Source organism: Indicator indicator, chromosome 14, assembly GCF_027791375.1.
Source record: "Indicator indicator isolate 239-I01 chromosome 14, UM_Iind_1.1, whole genome shotgun sequence".
In the NCBI taxonomy this organism is placed as follows: Eukaryota; Metazoa; Chordata; class Aves; order Piciformes; family Indicatoridae; genus Indicator; species Indicator indicator.
The window spans coordinates 3,012,372-3,031,201 of NC_072023.1; the positions used below are offsets into that span (position 1 = coordinate 3,012,372).

The 18,830-nt window shown below is 48.4% G+C and overlaps 1 protein-coding gene across 1 annotated transcript; it reads right to left on the reverse strand.

Annotated features, from left to right (window-relative positions):
* Positions 1 to 2,632: 2,632 nt before the first annotated feature.
* On the reverse strand, positions 2,633 to 17,871 carry HAL (histidine ammonia-lyase). Its single transcript, XM_054386721.1, has 20 exons — positions 17,625 to 17,871; positions 16,960 to 17,020; positions 16,750 to 16,777; positions 16,351 to 16,425; positions 16,180 to 16,252; positions 15,762 to 15,828; positions 14,786 to 14,823; positions 14,580 to 14,705; positions 13,181 to 13,320; positions 11,750 to 11,797; positions 11,389 to 11,536; positions 11,213 to 11,308; positions 11,036 to 11,094; positions 9,737 to 9,817; positions 8,876 to 8,941; positions 8,600 to 8,765; positions 5,412 to 5,546; positions 4,707 to 4,815; positions 4,537 to 4,606; positions 2,633 to 2,785 (listed from the first exon to the last, which is right to left on the reverse strand). Exons 1-20 carry the CDS (start codon positions 17,869 to 17,871, stop codon positions 2,633 to 2,635), a joined length of 1,986 nt encoding a protein of 661 aa, XP_054242696.1.
* Positions 17,872 to 18,830: the final 959 nt, after the last annotated feature.

The window sequence follows — 18,830 nt, forward strand, 5'->3', positions numbered from 1 at the left end:
TCCTATCATCAACTTGGCATGGAGTACTTCAAGCCAACAGTCAAACCAGGCTGGATTTTACTGGGAGACTGTTGACCACCCCTCTTATTCAAATAAATTTTACCCAGCATTACTCTCTTGGTGCACCTTTATGTCTGTTGTCCTTCTCTTCAGTAATTTCTACCTGTATCCGTTTGAAGTAAGAGAGGTTTCAAAACTTGCTTCCTATATAATTATCAGCTATAAAATGTGTTGTTTTGGAAAATAAATCTCCTTCTCTGGAGGCTTTCAAGACCTATCTGGATGCGTTCCTGTGTGACCTGTGCTGGATTCTATGGTCCTGCTCTGGCAGGGGGGTTGGACTTGATGATCTTCAGAGGTCCCTTCCAACCCTTAACATCCTGTGATAACTCAAACCACCAATCAATGAAGAAGTTTCAATCCAGGTAAGATTTATTAGGAGGAGTGATGTTAAGTAAGCTGTGATGGAGAGCCAGGGGCTCAGGCATGCATGCTGGGAATGGCTCTTGGTGGTGCTGGGGTGACCACAGCATTCTGAGGCAATATTCATAGCTCCTGGGTCTGCTCCATCTCAAACTCAGCAGATACCAGGACCAGATGTGAGTACAGACCTTTGTTTTTACAGAGCTTGGAAGAACATCTGAAGGTCATTTGGTTCCAGCCCTCTTGCCCTGGGCAGGGACACCTCCCACCAGCCCAGGTTGCTCAAGGCCTCATCTGACCTGGCCTTGAACACCTCCAGGGACTGCATGGTCTGTTCTGCCTGGGACAGCCTCCATGAGTCATGTTCATGCAGGCAGCTGGGGAGAGCTGTCAGGGTGTAAGCAGAGGCATTCCTGAAGCACAGGCTGGAGCAGTGCCTCTGGGCTTTGCATGCTGCAGCATGCCCTGGTGGTCTCCCGGTGCTAGGCAGCCAAGGGCACAGATAAATGGGAAGCAGTGCCCAGCATCTCCTTGCTGAAGTGCCTGAAGGCTTTTGGGGGTCTCAAGTTTGCATAAGGAAAATCTGATATATTCTCTCATTGCACAAGTGTCATGGCCTGACACTACTGATGTGAGAGGATTCTGCTCTCCCACAAGTTCTGATGGGGACCCCAGCCCTGTGCTTGCCTCTGCAGCTTGGCTGAATTCAGCAGCCAGTTGGGAGCAAGCCCCAGGGCAGTTAGTAGTGGCAAGTTTGCAGTTGATAGAATGGTTTGGGTTGGAAAGCAGCTTAAAGGTCATAGAGTTCCAACCCTCCTACCATGGGCAGGGACACCTCCCACTAGCCCAAGTTGCTCAAGGCTTCACCCAGCCTGGCCTTGAACAGCTCCAGGGAGGAGGCATCCACAACCTCCCTGGGCAACCTGTTCCAGTGTCTCCCCACCCTGACTGGGAAGAGGGTTAGAGGATGTGGATATACTTCAGTGGCACAAGTGGCTTGAGTGGTTCCTGCTGGCCAGCTCCATGGTCCTGCCATTGCTCAGGTCACAGCCCTGAAGTGTAGGAAGACCTTTCTTTGCTTGCCTCACTCAGCAGTGATGATCACTGCTCTGCTGGCTGGCTCCTGCAGCAGCCAGCTGTGGGATGTCTCCTTGCTAGCTTGTCAACAGGCCTAAGTGAGTCCTCTCCTCAGAGCACATTTAACCCAGCAGGCCTCCAACAGTTGAGGATAACTCTCCCCTAATCCTTTAACTGACAGCCTGGGAAGAGTTCCAGCTCCTCTTGAACCTTACCCAGCCCTGGGCAGCAGCCTAGCAGTGCCAAGGCTGGTGGTTGTTAACCAGCCTTAACATGGCCTCACTCCACCACGAGGGGAAGCCTAAGCCCCAACTCTTCCCTTGCACAAGAAACCTGTACCCAAGGTCAGTGTTGGCACATGGAGCCCCTCTGTGGCCATGGGGCCCTTGGCAGCCAGGCAGGCACCCATGGGAGTGGAGCCATGACTCCTACACCTCCTTCTCCCAACATTTCCTCTCGTCCTTATTTCCAAGTGAAGCTTTTGCTTGACATTTCCATCATGACACACGACAGGGAAATGGATTGCCCACAGCCAGAGGTGAAGAGCCTCAGTTTGTTTATTGCAGGTGTGAGTCCACAGCTCTTGGAATGCTGCAGGAAGTGATCTCCATCACCAGAGTAGATTGGGTTCTGTAGCAATCATCTCCACAGCACATTTTTAATGCACACAGTTTCTCTGATTTGTGAAGCCCCTGCTCTGAAAATGCTCTTGTTATACAAGAGCCTCCTCCTCACACAGAGGAGAAGGAAGTGTAAAGATAATTTTGCTCGTGGCAGAATGAAGGGGACCACAGCAGTTACCAAAGGGACACAGGGAAAAAACAAACAGGTGAAAATATCAAACCTAGGCTGCTTGGTATTGGCCCAGATGAAGAGAAACCAAGTGAAGAGCTGACCAAACAGATGCAGGAGGCCCTGCATAAAAAACATGCAGAGAGGTGTGCATGGTTTGTGTTCAGTCAAAACCAAAACAGCAGGACAAAGATGCCTTTGACATGTGGGGAAACTAGTGAGCTATTCCCCTGCTATCTGTCTGTGCTCCTGAGCTACACACTCAGGTGGAGCTTGAGGAGAATGGCCACCTTCAGGTGAGGTCCTGGAAAGGCTCTTCCTACCAGAGGACCATAAACTCTTAAAGGTCATCCTGATGCCTGTGGTGATGACCACTTGAATTCATGTCCAGTGATCCCAGGGAGAAGGAGAAAGCTGTTGGTGAAATGGGTCTTGATTCAGGGTGTTGTTCCCTCCTGTACTTCTCAATGTAAGGTTTAGCCACTTCCCACACCTGCCAAACAAGAAAGTGAATCAGCAGAGAGAGAGGGATAGAGACAAGACAAAAAGCTCAGGTTAGACACCAATACAGGTTCATGAAACCCTGTATGGAAGTCACTGTGATGGAGGTGAGAATTACAGACCTACATGGACTGTAAATGATCAGCAGAACCAGAGAGGAGCCAGACTGAGGTGCAGGGAAGAGCATCTGAAGGGAACTGACAGGGGATGGGAAAAGATACAGCTCCAGGAGGGACAAGGTGAAAGGATTCAAGGCCAAAACATTGCATCTTGTCTTGGTACCTGCTTAATGCCCTGTGTGCAAGGCTGGGAGAGGATCATTGCCACTTGCTTCATCACCCACTTGATGATGAAGGGGATGTGGAAGCAAAAAGGCAGCTGGCATGGACAAGGAAACAGGGAAGGGATAGTGGCAGGGGTTTAAGGAAGAAAAGGCAAATGTTCTACAGTCTCCTTTGCCCCTTCTGCTGTAAGGGCTGTGAGGCACAATAAACTAACAAAAATATTTTAGAAAAGGAAAATATTTCCTTCTCCTGGTTGCTCACTCTCCTCACTTCTGTTATTTGTATTTTACTAACACATAAAACAGATCCCTTAGCTGTAGAAACCCCTAGCCCAGGTGAACACATTTCACTGCTGCTATTCACTCATCAAGGTCTCCTTATTGCTTCCAGACCATGCCCAAGGGCCTCAAGACTGAGGAACATTTGAGCCACCTCAAGCCAGAGGAACACTGGAGGCTGTCAGCTTCTCTGGTCATCTGTGGAGCTGTAGGACCCTGCCCTCAGACCAGTCAAAGTTGAAACTGTGTCTGGACACTGGTTTGAAACTGGAGCAGGGTAGATTCAGGCTGGACATTAGGAGGAAGTTCTTCACAAAGACAGTGGTGAAATACTGGAACGGGTTGCTCAGGGATGTGGTTGAGGCTTCATCCCTGGAGACATTCAAGATCAGACTTATGTGGCCCTGGGCAGCCTGATCTAGTGGGAGGTGTCCCTGCTGACTGCAGGGGGGCTGGGCAAGATGATCTTTGAGGGTCCCCTTCCAACTCCATGGAGCCTGTGATGCTGTGAATCTGTGGACCTTGCCAGGCTGAACAGTGTAAGCTCCTTATTACTCAGGGCCAGTTTAGGAACTAATTTCTAAATCTTTCCCATTACAACTAGGGAAAGCCCAAGCTCAGATGATCTGCTGGGTTCACTCCAGGCAGAGGAGTGCTCTTGGTGAGGCATTCAGAGGGCTGGAGCACCTCTCCTGTGAGGACAGACTGAGAGAGTTGGGGCTGTTCAGTCTGCAGAAGAGAGGCTCCCAGGAGACCTTCTTGTGGCCTTCCAGTATCTGGAGGGGGCTACAAGAAAGGTGGGGAGGGACTTTTTAGGGTGTCAGGGAGTGATAGGACTGGGGGGAATGGAGCAAAAATAGAAATGGGTAGATTCAGATTGGGTGTTGGGAAGAAATTTTTCCCCAGGAGGGTGGTGAGACACTGGCGCAGGTTGCCCAGGGAGGTGGTGGAAGCCTCATCCCTGGAGGTGTTTAAGGCCAGGCTGGATGTGGCTCTGAGCAACCTGCTGTGGTGTGAGGTGTCCCTGCCCATGGCAGGGGGGTTGGAACTGGATTGTCCTGGAGGTCCCTTCCAAGCCTAACAATTCTGTGAATCTAAGGTGTGGAAGGGTATTTCCAAAGCAGAGCTGCAGCATGCTCCCCAGGACAGTGCTACTGCCCATGCTGAAAGCCAGCACTTGCCTTCTGCTCCACCAGCAGCCTGTGAGCTGCTTCGATGTCCGGGGCCATGAAGCGATCCTTCATCCAAGGCCTGTAAGGAGACACAAGGTGAACATTGGCCAAACATTAACCACCACTGCTGGCACCACACCTCCAGCACCCTCTGGGGAAGGTGTTTATTCTGCTCTTACCTCACCACCGAGCGCACAAGGTCATAGACCTTCTCCAGGGGGGTGGTTGTCCTCAGAGGGCGCAGGAATTCAATGCCCTGGCAGGCTGCGAGCAGCTCGATAGCCAGAACTGGGAAACCACAATGGCAAAAGGGATTTCCAGCAGCTCAAGGAGAGGTTTCCTTCATAAAGCTATCCCTGCCATTCCTTCTGGACAATATTTACAGATTCATTGGGTGGTTTGGGTTGGAAGGGACTTTCAAGACCATCTGGTTCCAACCCCCCCTGCCATGGGCAGGGACACCTCCCACCAGCCCAGGTTGCAACCTGGCCTTGAACACCTCCAGGGAGGGACATTCACAGCCTCCCTGGCCAACCTGTTCCAGTGTCTCACCACCCTCAATCTAAAGATGTCTTTCTAGTCTAAATCTAATATCTAATCTAAAACCCTCCTCAGGCTTCAACCCCATTCCCTCTCATCCTATCACTATAAGATCATTATTGGCATTATTCCTCATGAGCCAAATCACTCAAACTGAGTGAACCAGCTGGATCCAGGAGACTGTTGACACACAGGGTTCCTCAAACTCAATTCCCTGCACAAACAAAAAATGTCCTTCTCTAGCACTGAGTCTTCAGAGCACTCAGAGAAGCAGGAGTGTCACCAGTACCTTCATCTCATTACATCCAGAGGGTCTGTCTGGAGATCCAGCACTTTAATGTTACCTTGTTCCACGTGCTCAATAACTCTCAGAGCTTTCCTGGCAGCCCATCCTCCCATGGACACATGATCCTCTGTAGCAGCACTGGTTGAGAGTGAATCCACAGAGGAGGGGTGGCACAAGGCTTTGTTCTCAGAAACTGCAAAAATCCAGTGCAATAAATGTAGGACAGAAGGGGCACAAGACAGCAGAAGCAATGACCAGCCTGGGGCAAGCAAGGTCCAACTATTGCTCCTCTTTTGGGCATGCATCAATGTTTTACCTGGATGACTTAATTTGTAATAAGCATTTGAGGGCTACCATTGCCTCTAAAAACAGGAACCAGTATCAGTCTTTAGATGCAAATATTAACCAAAGACTTCTTAATCCACCCCCACCTCCAAGGCTGGCTTGCTCCGGCCCAAAGGCTTGATGGAGAGTGAAGGAAAAGAGCAGACAGCATATGCAAGCCTCATCTTGCCTGTTACTTCAAGGCAACCCTTTGTGAGGAGCATTGGTTCCTTCTGGTTTTGGTCACAGATACTGCCCCTACCCTGGTTGCAAGAGGAGAGCTAAAGATCACCATCTGCTCTCTTCTCATTGCAGTTGAGGCACTTGCAGAACTTGCTCCAGGAGAATGCTGCAGGAGCACAGAACAAATCCTCTTCATAGAATCACTGAATCATAGAATGCAGTGGGTTGGAAGGAACCCTTGAAGATCATCTTGTCCAGACCCCTGCAGTCAGCAGGGACAGCCCCAATTAGATCAGGCTGCTCAGGGCCACATCATGACCTCGAATGTCTCCAGGGCTGGGGCCTCAACCACATCCCTGGGCAATCTGTTCCAGCATTTCACTGTAAAAACCTCCTCCTGATGTCCAGCCTGAATCTGCCCTGCTCCAGTTTCAAACCATTGCCCCTCACCCTATCACTACAAGCCCTTCTAAACAGAGCCTCCTTGCCTCACTACCAGGCTGCCCATGTCCCCTCCTCCAGGCATGCACACCTCTAAGGGTGGGAGTGCTCCAGCTTTGAAAGCTGGGTGCAAGCCTGAGAGGAAATCTCTAGAACTGCACCTAAAAGGAGAGGGGAATTTGGCTGCAGGAAGGGCTGTAGGCACCATCCAGTGACAATCTGAGGATGAGAACTGCTCTCTAGAAGTGAAGAAACCAAGTCTGCATTCACAGTGCTGTGGCCACAGGCAGACCTTTTCTTTCTGAAGCCCAGCAGGATCCTGTGGATTGCCCTTGCCAAAACAGGGGCTTCAGAAAAGCAACAAGAGCAACAGGGAGGTGGAGACACCAATTGCAAACAGGCTGGAGTGACACAGTCCAGGGCCAGAGCCCAGCTGGCACATTCAGGCAGGCAACTGCAGGTCTCAGGCTGCATGCAGCTACTGCAAACAGTTGGGTCTGGCAGGCACAGTGCTGCTGGAGAGGAAGGGAGAGAGGCACCTCCAGTGGCATTGCAAAACAGCTGCACCTTTTGTGCAACTTTATCTACTAACCCCGGGAGTACAGGATGTCAGCTGCTGCACAGACACCTTAGGGGCTGGCAGAGTGACTTTGAAACCATCATAGAATGGTTTGGGTTGGAAGAGACCTTAAAGATCATCTAGTTCTAACCCCCTGCCCTAGGCAGGGACACCTCCTGCTAGCCCAGGTTGTTCAAGGCCTCATCATCCAGGGAGGGGGCAACCTATTCCAGTGTCTCATCACCCTCACTGGAAAGAATTTCTTCTAAATCTCCCTTCTTCCAGCTTTAATCCATTCCCTCTCATCCCACCACTCTTGTAAAAAGTCTCTCTCCAGCTCTCCTGCAGCCCCCTTCAGGTACTGGAAGGCTGCTCTAAGGTCTGCCTGGAGCCTCCTCTTCTCCAGGCTGAACAGCCCCAACTCTCCCAGCCTGTCCCCAGAGGGGAGTTTCTCCAGCCCTCTGATCATCTTTGTGGCCTCCTCTGGACCCTCTCCAGCAGTTCTTGTGTTGGTAATACTAGTAAAACATTGGTAATATATTAGTAATGTCTTGATTAAAAAAAAACACACAAACAACTCAAATTTCACTTCTAGATAAACTCCTGGCTATTTTGAAGAAGGAAAGATGGTTTTAACCTAGGGGCTCCTGGTGTCAGTGCAGTGATGAGGTAGGGGCAGGGCTGTCACTTTGATTCCCTGCAGCAGAGATGATGAACATGCCAGAACTGCTCACTTCTCATTGCAGAAGGGAGCTGTTAAACCTCAAGGAAGGAACAGCTAAGGTCTGGAGCCACCTTCAACTCTGCCCACCCAAAAGGAAAAGATTCCAGCCTCCAGAAAAGGAGATGAGCACTTCAGCTCCTTTCCCAGCCCCACTTCCTAAATCAGCCTTCAGGCAGGGGTCTTTTCTTACATCAGTTTAGTGCACTGACTTTTTATTCCTGCAGGATGTTTTATCTACACATTCATCAGACATCCTCTGTTCCTTTGGCTAATTTACCCTCTGCTCACAGCACATTGAGCTTTGATTTGGTTTGTGCTTTCCTGAGCCTCTCAGCAGCAGGCTTCTTGTTGCCTTAGTCATGAGTTCTAGAGGAAATGTGTACTGATGCTTATTTTGAGTGTGGCCTCTGATAACCAGCCTTGGGACCTCCAGTCTCCTGGACTGTGAAGTCTGATACTGTTATACAGACCTGGCCACCAAGTGAAGACATCAATAGTAAGGGTGTCAGGCTCAGCTTTGAGACAAATGTTGTCTCCATGCTATTGAGAACAGAGCTATCTCCTGTTGACAGACCATAACTATTCAGGCAGAGGTTCTAGGTTCAGCAGAGTGGCTCAGACAGATATATGTTTGTTGCCTGCAGTGCTGGCTGTTAATTCCAGCCCCATCTGAGCTGATTTGCAGGCCCTTGGGTACACAGTTGGCAGTGATTTCAACCAGAGCTCTCATGCTGGTGACCATAATGTAGAGCACTCCCTGCACTCCCATAGAGGTGCATCCCCACAAGTCTCCACCTAAGGAGGTGCATGCTCAGAGCTCTAAACCACACCCATGGGTCAGTCCAGAATAAAGCATCCTGAGCCAAAACAATTGCAGCTGCACCCAGAGAGCACTAAGCACATGGAGAAGGAACCCAGGAGTGAGATGCAATTCTATCTGCTACCAAATGACCACTGCCTTGATAGAATTGATCTTCCTAGCTTGCTCCCTTGATGACATTGCCCAAGCACTCACCTAGGGCAGCTGCTGTGCAGTGTGCAATCATGAAGCCAGAGTTCAGACCTCCTTCAGTGACTAAAAATGCAGGCAGCTCACTGAGAGAGGGGTTGCAGAGCCTCTCAATTCTTCTCTCACTGATTGCAGCCAGCTCATGCACACCAATGGCCAGATAGTCCAGAGCCTGGAAAAGACCTCACTTAACCAGATGACAGAAAAAAAAACCCCACCCAACCAAAACAAACCAGAAACTAGGAATGCTGGGTTTATTTCTCCCTTCAAATGCTTAATTACCTTGGCAGGATATTCACCATGAAAATTCCCTCCAGAAATAGTCTCTGCTCTTTCAGCAAACACCATCTTTAAGGAGAAGTTAAGGCACAAACATGAGGCAACTACAGCTTCCAATATCTTAAGAAATCCAATATCTACAAGAAAGCTGGGGAGGGACTTTTTAGGGTGTCAGGTAGTGATAGGACTGAGGGGAATGGATTCAAGCTAAAGGAGGGGAGATTTAGATTAGACATCAAGAAGAAGTTCTTCCCCATGAGGGTGGTGAGACACTGGCACAGGTTGCCCAGGGAGGTGGTGGAAGCCTCATCCCTGGAGGTGTTTAAGGCCAGGCTGGATGTGGCTCTGAGCAACCTGATCTGGTGTGAGGTGTCCCTGCCCATGGCAAGGGGGTTGGAACTGGATGATCCTTGGGGACCCTTCTAACCCTGACAGTTCTGTGATTCCAGGAGAGAGATCTGGCAGTAACTGGAGTGCCAATGGGCTTTGATTTGCAGGCCCATCATGTGAGCTCTGCATGTTTTGCTTTTCGGAAAACAAAGACCCAATCTCAGTTCTCCAAACTCTGTACAGTTTTGACTTGCATTTTTCCAACAGACTGCACAAAATTAAGTCTTTGGTCAGAGGTGGGGAGGGAGGGGTGCAAAGAAACATGTTTGGATCCTAGCATAATTTCTCAGTTCTTTGGTAGATTCTCTTCAGGAGGAAAGGAAGAGAGGTTGCTGTTGCCACCAGTGGTAGTTATCAACCAAAGCCAGTTACCACCTTTTTTTCTGACTCCTACACAACTAACTATAGAGGAGAAGAGGCTGAAAAAAGGCCAAGCAAGATTTTGACATAGAAATAAAGTAATCCAAAAGATACAGGGTTGTCTGTGGCACTGTTGATTTCAGTTGTCATGATGTCCTTCACAAAGGCAATTGTATCATTTACAACTCCATGGACCTGCAACAGAAGACATTAGCACCTGACCTTACAATCTACACTTAGGACAGCCTCTTTGTCATCATCCCAGGCTCTACACCCACACATGAAGATGGTCTTGGATTTGATCTTAAAGTCAGAAGTGTCACTGTGGGACACTGTCCACCCCAGGCACCTGGAAGACTGTATTGATGCAGCATTGCTGCCATGATCATCAAGGATAAACCAAGCAGGTCATTCTTTACTGGGTTGGCTTGGTTTACCCTAAATGGAAGGTAAGACACTTATGCAATAGCAGAAGGATTATTAGGGAAGAAGCAGCCTTACAAAGCCCTGACAAAACCCAAACTCTTTAATTAATTAATTTATTTCCAGTAATTCCACTGATTTAAGAGCTTTGCTCATGGTAAAACTCATGGGATTGTGTTCTTACAGTGTATGTGAGATACCACACTCTGTCTGCTTCTGAATAGACCTTTTCTCAGCTCATGGTCTTGGCAGCAGAGCAGAAGAAATGCCCTATGAAGCATGCAAGCACAGAAGCTAGCACCTTGCACCTGCTTCTCAAACTTGGCCTCTTCCAGACTTTAGCACAGCTTTGTTAGACGCTGCCTGATGGCTGTGTGCTTGGGATCAATGAATTTCACATCTCTGTGAGCCACAAAGATGATCCAAGGGCTGGAACATCTCTGCTATGAGGGTAGGCTGAGGGAGCTGGGGTTGTTCAGCCTGGAGAAGAGAAGACTCCAGGGGACCTTCTAGCTGCCTTCCAACACCTGAAGGGATCCTATAGGAAGGCTGCAGAGGGACTTTTGCTGAGGGTGTCTAGAGACAGGACAAGAGAGAATGGTTTGAAGCTGAGGGAGAGCAGGGTTAGACTGGAGCTGAGGAAGAAGTTCATCAGTACAAGAGTGGTGAGACTCCGGAAGAGGTTGCCCAGGGAGGTTGTGGATGCCTCCTGCCTAGGGCTGCTCTAGGCAAGGTTGGATGAAGCCTTGAGCAACTGAGTCTAGTTGAGAGGTGTCCCTGCCCACTGCGGGGAGGTCGCAGTAGATGATCTCTGAGGTCCCTTCCAGCCTAAGCCATTCTATGATTCCATTCATTTTGAATTTGAATTAAGGAAGAAGCAAAATAAAATCATTGCCTCTAAGAGAGTCAGACAGCAGATCACTGGCAGCATTTCTGTGGTGGGAACTTGCCCATCTCTTGCTAGGAGAGGAAACAAGAGGCAGTTTTTACCTGAGGGCAGCAGCGCATGGTGTACGCATCCTGAACTCGATCACAGAATCGATGGCTCTCTAGAAGGAACAAAGGGAGAAAACCCCCAAATATTTGTCACACCAAAGCATGCAGGCTACTGCTGAAGGGCCCAGCCTGTCCTGGGAACCTGAGAGGGTGAAGGTTACGATTGTTCACCTGCTATTTCTGATGGGTGGTGGTCGGAATCCAGAAGGGATCTGAATCGAAACGCCACCTCAGCCTGCCCTCGGTGCGGGCGCACTGCGTGGATGTCTGGTAACAACAGGCAGACTGTTAGGTTTTGCCTCTCTTACCACCAGCTCTTAAGCAAACAGGACAGGCCCAGTACCCACCAGTGTCAAAGGCCCTTGTGGTACCCTTCAAGACCTCAAGTGTAAGGGCAGCAATGATGTCAGCTTGTCTAGCTATAGCTCCTGCTCTTTCCACCGCTTCGCAGCCCAGCGATGTGATCATCTGTGTCCCATTGATGAGAGCCAGACCCTACCAGGAGAGAGCAGAGTTCACTGCAGCTCTTCCATGTGCTGGGCTAATTCCCTCTCTCTGTGATAATTCTCCTCACATGAAGGAGTTCAAGAGCTGTGCTCAGCTCCCTGGATCATTCTGGAATGCCAACACATGCACAGCTTTTCTGAGCATCTTTGCTACATCAGTTGCTGATGCTCATGACCCTGCTAAGTCACTACAGACTCCTACCTCTTTTGGCTTCAAGGTAATTGGTCTCAGGCCATGGGCTTCCAGCACCTGCCAAGGAGTTTAATGACAAGGTAATTAATGAACAATGCTTGTCAGTAATTCCATCACCAAAACTTTTACCTCTTAAGTATCTCCATAAATAAATACACTACAAATTCCTTCAGTGAAAAAGAGCTTTATATCACAAACACTTAAAATGTGGGGGTTGTTTTTCCTGCTGGGTTAATGAAGGGCAGCATCTTAGGGCTTAGCATTTCCCAGTGCCAGTAAAAGAATTCATTAAGAGCACTGAAGCCAGATGCTGTCACAGTCCGTTAACAGCTGTTCACCAGCTGATGGGAGAGAGGAATAGGAGGGAAAGCTGAAAACACCTTGGGAAGGTTGTTCTGCCTACACCCTGCCTCACAGCAGGTTTGCTTGGCATACAGTATTTATGAACAATTCCCTAAACCTTCTATAGAAAGTCTCACTCTGTTTCTTAGATACATGTCTGGGGCAATCACTCTTGTGGAAAAGGGAGAAACAGTAGAACCTTGATTCTGATTAGAATCCTCTCAAGCTTTCCAACTGGAGAGGTCATAACCTTAGAGATGGACAACTGTAATTTCAAGATTGGAAGGTCCAGGGCAGACTGGTTTGATTCCTCCCTCCCTCCTCCTCTTCCTGATTCCTCTTCTCCTTCTGTAGCTTACAATGATGGTACAGCTATCAATACACAAATAAATATGGTGAGTATCTTCAAGTGTTGAGGATCTTCAAGTCTGGAGGGGCCAGAGACTTGAAGATACTCAATGCTAGATCCATCTGCTGATGTATTAGTGGCAGAATGTCAACTAATTAAAAATTAATTTCATTGTAAAGCTTCCATCATGTAAAGGAGGAAGCTACAAAAGTTCCTTATCAAAAATTACACGCCCAAACCTGTGTGTGCACTTAAAGCCATCATAAAACCAGCAGATATTTTACTGAGAAGCTACTGCCTCCAGTAAATCTCAGCATCTGAAGTGCTGAATTGGAAAGGTGATCTTGGGTTTGTTGGCACAGTGTTCATGGAGCTGAAGATGTAGCAGCAGTTCTTTCACAGCTGGTGTCATATCCTGTCCCTCTCTCCAGGTGCTAAATGATGTCACTGTGGCATCTTCTTGCAGTACTATGGCATGGTATTTCTTTAGGACTTAATGAGGTGCTGCACATTCATATCTGCTCCAGTGACATAGGGGACAGTTATTCCATGCTCATGGATTCACCTCCCTCAAGGCAGAGGAGGGGTTGCTAAAGGCAACCCAGTCCCAGTTCAAACTGGTACCAAAGGCTTTTACATGTTGCTGATGTAAGCAAAAGCTCTTTCTCTCAAGGCTGCAGCAATCCTGCAGATGAGCCACCAAACAAACAAAAAAAATAAGCAAAAGCAATCAGCTGCATGAATCTTACATATTTAGCATCAGCCCAGCCACTCTTCGGGGACCACATCTTTCCCTCTCCAATTAATCCCAGAGCAAGATGAGAGAGGGGAGCCAAGTCTCCACTGGCTCCAACTGTGCCTTTCTCTGGGATATAAGGCAGGCAGGATGCTGGAAAGAAACCAAAAATGAGCCCTCTTAGAGCTTTCCCTTGATACACTCCTTGGAAAACAGAGAAGCTAACATGAGTGTGGTCACAGCAGTCACGATCAGTGGCATCAGCAGGGCTCCTCTCATTGCACACTGGTTTGCCCCTGCTGCAGGCTGGCTGCAGTTTATAAACACATCAGCTCCCTTCTGCATTTAGTTTGAGCCTGGAGGGACTCCAGCCCAAGGCGATTACAGCCACACAGCCAGGTAGACAAAACATCACTGCTCTCAACTCTTCATCACAGGGTGACTCTCTGGTGTGGATAAAGCTACCTCTTCATGTCTCACTCCACTGAGCCTTTTTTTGCAGAGCTAAAGATTGAATTGCAGCTCCTTCCCCTGCTATGGGAGGAGAAGAACATAACAGAAGACAGCACAAAATCCCTGGCTTTAGGACCTCACATATTTGAACACAGCTTTTCTCTCATACATGTGGCTTATTGCCTCAGAAGAAGCTTCCAGTCTCTGGTTCAGAGCAGAAAGAGAAGGAAAGCTGAACTGGTGACAGAGAGAAGGTGCTCTCTGACTGGCACCACCTCACCAAAGAGACCACCAATGGCTATCAGCTAACAAACAGCACAGCCTACCCTTTGGTTTCCTCACTGCAGTGTCTGGCAAGACCAGGCAGCTTTCACTGCTTTGACAGCTGTGGCCACATGAGCTACTGCCTAGCCATGCACTTCTGCACATCTGCCTTGCAGCCCTTGCCTACACACACTTGTGTAGGTCTCAAGAGAGTCTACTCACAGAAAGAGGTGCTGCTCAAGCAGGTCTGTTTGGCAAACACCAACAGATGCAGTTTTCTACATGGTAATAGCTCTCCCCTAAAACCCAGGCATCCCCTAAAGGTGATGGCACAGACACCAGCATGCACTGACAGGACCACAGTCAAGAGACTTTGGAGAAGAGCTTGTGCAGTGTCAGTCATACTCTTACTCAAGCTTAGCCTTGAGCCAATTACCTGACCTCTCAGAGGCTCATTTCCCAAACTTCTGCCTGTTGCATGCCTTTCTCTCAGCCTTTCCTGACAGTTTTTCAGTAGAGGAACAGTCTCCAGATGTGAACTTGTACAGCCAAGCTCTGGTATTGAGCTCTCACAACTACCAAGCTGAAAGACCAACACCCTGTAGCTGGACCCATTGAGCTACACCCTTTAACAAAACAGCTAAAAGGGGGAAAAAAAAAAGAGAGGAGAGATTTTCTTTAAACCTCTTTCTTACCATTAAATGCTTCAATAACTTGCTGGAGGGTTTCTAGGGATATTCCACTGTATCCTTTTGCTAGGACATTGATCCTCAGGGCCAACAGCATGCGAGACCTCTCTGGGCTCAGAGGTTTCCCCACACCTGAAAGAGGAACCCTCTCAGTTACTAGACCCACTAGCAACAGCAGCAGCCAAGGGAAGCATCAAGGGACTTCTTATTACCTGCAGAGTGTGAACGGACCAAGTTCACCTGAAGCTCCCTATGGAAAAAAAATCCCAAACCCAGTTAGGTCTTGACAGAATCATAGAATCATAGAATCATAGAATCAGTCAGGGTTGGAAGGGACCACAAGGATCATCCAGTTCCAACCCCCCTGCCATGGGCAGGGACACCTCACACTACATCAGGCTGGCCAGAGCCTCTTCCAGCCTGGCCCTAAACACCTCCAGGGATGGGACCTCAACCACCTCCCTGGACAACCCATTCCAGGCTCTCACCACTCTCATGGGGGAGAACTTCTTCCTCATGTCCAGCCTGAATCTCCCCACCTCCAGCTTTATTCCATTCCCCCCAGTCCTGTCACTACCTGATAGCCTAAAAAGTCCCTCCCCAGCTTTCTTGGAGCCCCCTGCAGATACTGGAAGGCCACAAGAAGGTCACCTCAGAGCCTTCTCTTCTCCAGACTGAACAGCCCCAACTCTCTCAGTCTGTCCTCATAGGAGAGGTGCTCCAGCCCTCTGCTCATCCTGGTGGCCCTTCTCTGGACACCTTCCAGCATGTCCAGATCCCTCTTGTAATAGAGGCTCCAGAACTGGATGCAGTACTCCAGGTGGGGTCTCACCAGAGGGGGAGAATCACCTCCCTGGCCCTGCTGGCCACACTTCTCTTGATGCAGCCCAGGCTCTGGTTGGCTTTCTGGGCTGCAAGTGCACATTGACAGCTCATGTTGAGCTTCTCGTCCACCAGCACCCCCAAGTCCCTCTCCTCAGGGCTGCTCTCCAGCCAGTCCCTGCCCAGCCTGGATTTGTGCTTGGAATTGCCTCGACCCAGATGCAGGACCCTGTTTTTTATTTAGCATGAAGCAAAGGGAAATACTGAAGCAGCCCTCCCCGCTAACCACAGAGTATCCCTGCACAGTGCCAAACTGCTCCCTCCACCTCCTTCCCTGAAAAGAAAGGATGGAAATGCTGCACTTACCTCAGCTTACTGTTTGGAATGACAGTCCTGGCAAACTTCCCAAATCCAGTGGTGATTCCATAAACAACTGTAGGAAATAAACACTGGTGGTGAAGGAGGGAACCAAGTAAAGTCTTCTAAACAATTAATAGAATGACAAAATGAGAGGGGACAGTCTCAAGCTGCACTAGGGGAGGTTTGGGCTGCATGGTAGGAAGAAATTCTTCCCAGTGTGATTGGCCATTGGAATGGGCTGCCCAGGGAGGTGGTGGAGACATCCTCCCTGGAAGTGTTTAAAAACAGACTGGATGAGGCACTTAGTGCCATGGTTTAGTTGATTAGATGATGTTGGGTAATAGGTTGGACTTGATGACCTCAAAGGTCTTTTCCAACCTGGTTAATTCTGTGGTTCTGTGTGATTCTGAAAATATTTATTTACCTGTCTGCTCCTTTACAATTCTTTCAATCACTTCTCTTGACTGGTTGACTTTAGCTTCTGCTTCAGGTGTGAGCTACAGCAGGAGAAGTTTTAGTATTAGCTTAGGTGTCATTATTTCATTGCAGAAAGAGAAACATGGAATTTGGAGCCAGGTTTGTTCAGGATCTTTACCTTTATCTTGTAGAGCCCCTTTCCTAAATTGACCAAGTCCTCCGTGGTTAAGCTGTTGCCATCTAAAGAAATATACTACACCAAAGAACCACCTTTTAGTTTGGGATTCATTGAAAGTTGCTTAACAACCAGAATAAATTAAAAAAAAAAAAAACCAAGAAAAAGAAAAAGAGGCAACACAGTCACCGCTCAGCAAGGACAGGAAGCTTGCTCATGCTCATTCATAAGAGAGGAACTCCTTAACAAAAACATTCTGAGCATATTATCGTTTAGATCCTCAGACCCAGCCAAACCACCAACCCCTGCTCTTGTCAGTGCTGCAGTGGCTCAGCTCTCAGCACGTTCTGGTGACCAGCAGGATTTGTTATCTGCAGCTGTAAAGCCATCAGCTGCTCCTACCTGTTCTGGTTCTCGGTATTTGCTGTATCTGACAGGTCTGTGAAGGAAAAAAATCAAAAGGCAGAGAGGATTTCACAGGCAGTGACCACTTGATTACAGCTGGCAATGTTATTTTAGGAATGAAGGGACATGAAAAGCACAGAGAAATCTAGAAAATTATAGCTCTGGAATGATAACAAAGGTGACAAACTGCTCAAAAGAAAAGGATACAAATGGACTCCTTCTGGCTGAGATGGTATGAAATCTGGAGACATTATATCTCCTTCTATCACTAGAAGAAACAGGCACCAAAAACACACACAAGATTACATTGCATTCTGCACAGACATTGTGGTTCATTACAACACACAGCAGTGAGAATTCTGATCTGCACCTATTAGCCCTGAACACATTTGTATGCTTCTGGAAAAATAAAATAACAAAGAATTATGAATTTAGCTAAGGTTCATTAGGGCAGGAGCAGGCAGCTCAACTCAAACACAGACTACTATGCATGACATCATATACCAGCAGTGAGAATTCTGATCTGCACTTATTAGCCTTGTATGCTTCTGAGAAAATATCAAGGAATTATGCATTTAGTTAAGGTTTAAGTCAGAAGCAGAGAGCTCAACCAAACACACTACAATATATGACACCCCCTACAGATGTTGTATAGAGACTCCTGTACCCTCTAAACCTTATGCTCACCCTCATCCTAGACCCCAAACATTCTTAGAAGACTTAGGTATTTTTTTTCCATTAAAACAATGCAGTTCCTCTCTCAGATGCAACTTCAGATCAGCTAAGCCCCAGTCTGCTGCCCCAGGCACCACTCTGCTGCCCCAGGCACCACGGTGGTCGCTCTGCAGTGCGCTGCTGAGAGCTTTGCTTACCAACTTCGACAAATTCATTGTCCTCCAGAGCATCCTCCACGGTGTCATCCAGATCCAGCAAGCCAAGGCCCTTGCACCTTCGGATGTAAAACTTGACTTCCTCCACCGAGGCAAACCCCCCGTTGTCAGGCTTGTTCTTCATGTACCTCCTGACAGCTTCCTTCCCCAGCCACCGGACGGTGTTGGTGCCATCCAGGCAGGGCACTGCCAGCCATTCCCCTCGGACGTGCACCGTGTATCTCGGCATGCTTTGCTCTCCAGGGCTCTCCCTTGGCCAAGCCTTACCTCTACCACCCAGTGGCCTGAAGAGCAGCCTCTAGTTGGAGTCCAGTGTTGCAATCAGAAGCAAAAAAGCAGCCTCAAAAGGCCTACCTTTGTAAATAAGCAGGATCAATGTTTTCGTCTGACTTCACCCAATCAAAGCAAGCCCAGGCAGCACACCCTTTTCATGGAAAGGCAGCACAACTCCAGCTATTGCCACAGGAGGTTGTTTTGGTTTTTCTTTTGATCCAAAGATCATGTCAGGAAAATAGAAACGAAAATCCAGGAGCTGGAGCTTTTGTACCAAAACCAGATAAATAAATCTGACCGAGCTGGAATGCAACTGCTCTAAAAACTTGAGGGTTTTACAAGAGTTCAGGGAGTTACCACCTGGCAGTAGATCACACTAATGAAGAATCATAGAATGGTTTGGGTTGGAAGGGACCTTGAAGATCATCCAGTTCCAACAGCCCTGCCAATGGCAGGGACACCTCCCACCTCACCAGGCTGTCCCTGTCCAACCTGGCCTTGAACACGTCCAGGGAGGGAGCATCCACAACTTCCCTGGGCAACCTGCTCCAGTGTCTCACTCCCCTCACTGTCAAGAATTTTCTTCCTAACCTCCAGCTCTCAAACCATTCCCTCTCATCCTATCACTTCAAGCCCTTGTAAAAATCCCTCCCCAGAGCTTTCTTGTAAGCCCTTTCAGGTACATCATGAGGGACAGTTTTTGCCATGATTTATATTTGGTACCTTCCTCCTCTGAAATAGCACTTTTCTCTTTTTTTGTTACTCCTCCATATGGGGTTACTGTTATGTGAACAGATGGAATTGAAGCTAACTGATCATCTGCAGGAAAAGCTCCTACCCAACTCACTTCAAAAAGCCATCTGCAGATGGCACCACTCACAGCAGATTCACCTAAACCGCTGCCTTAGAATCACA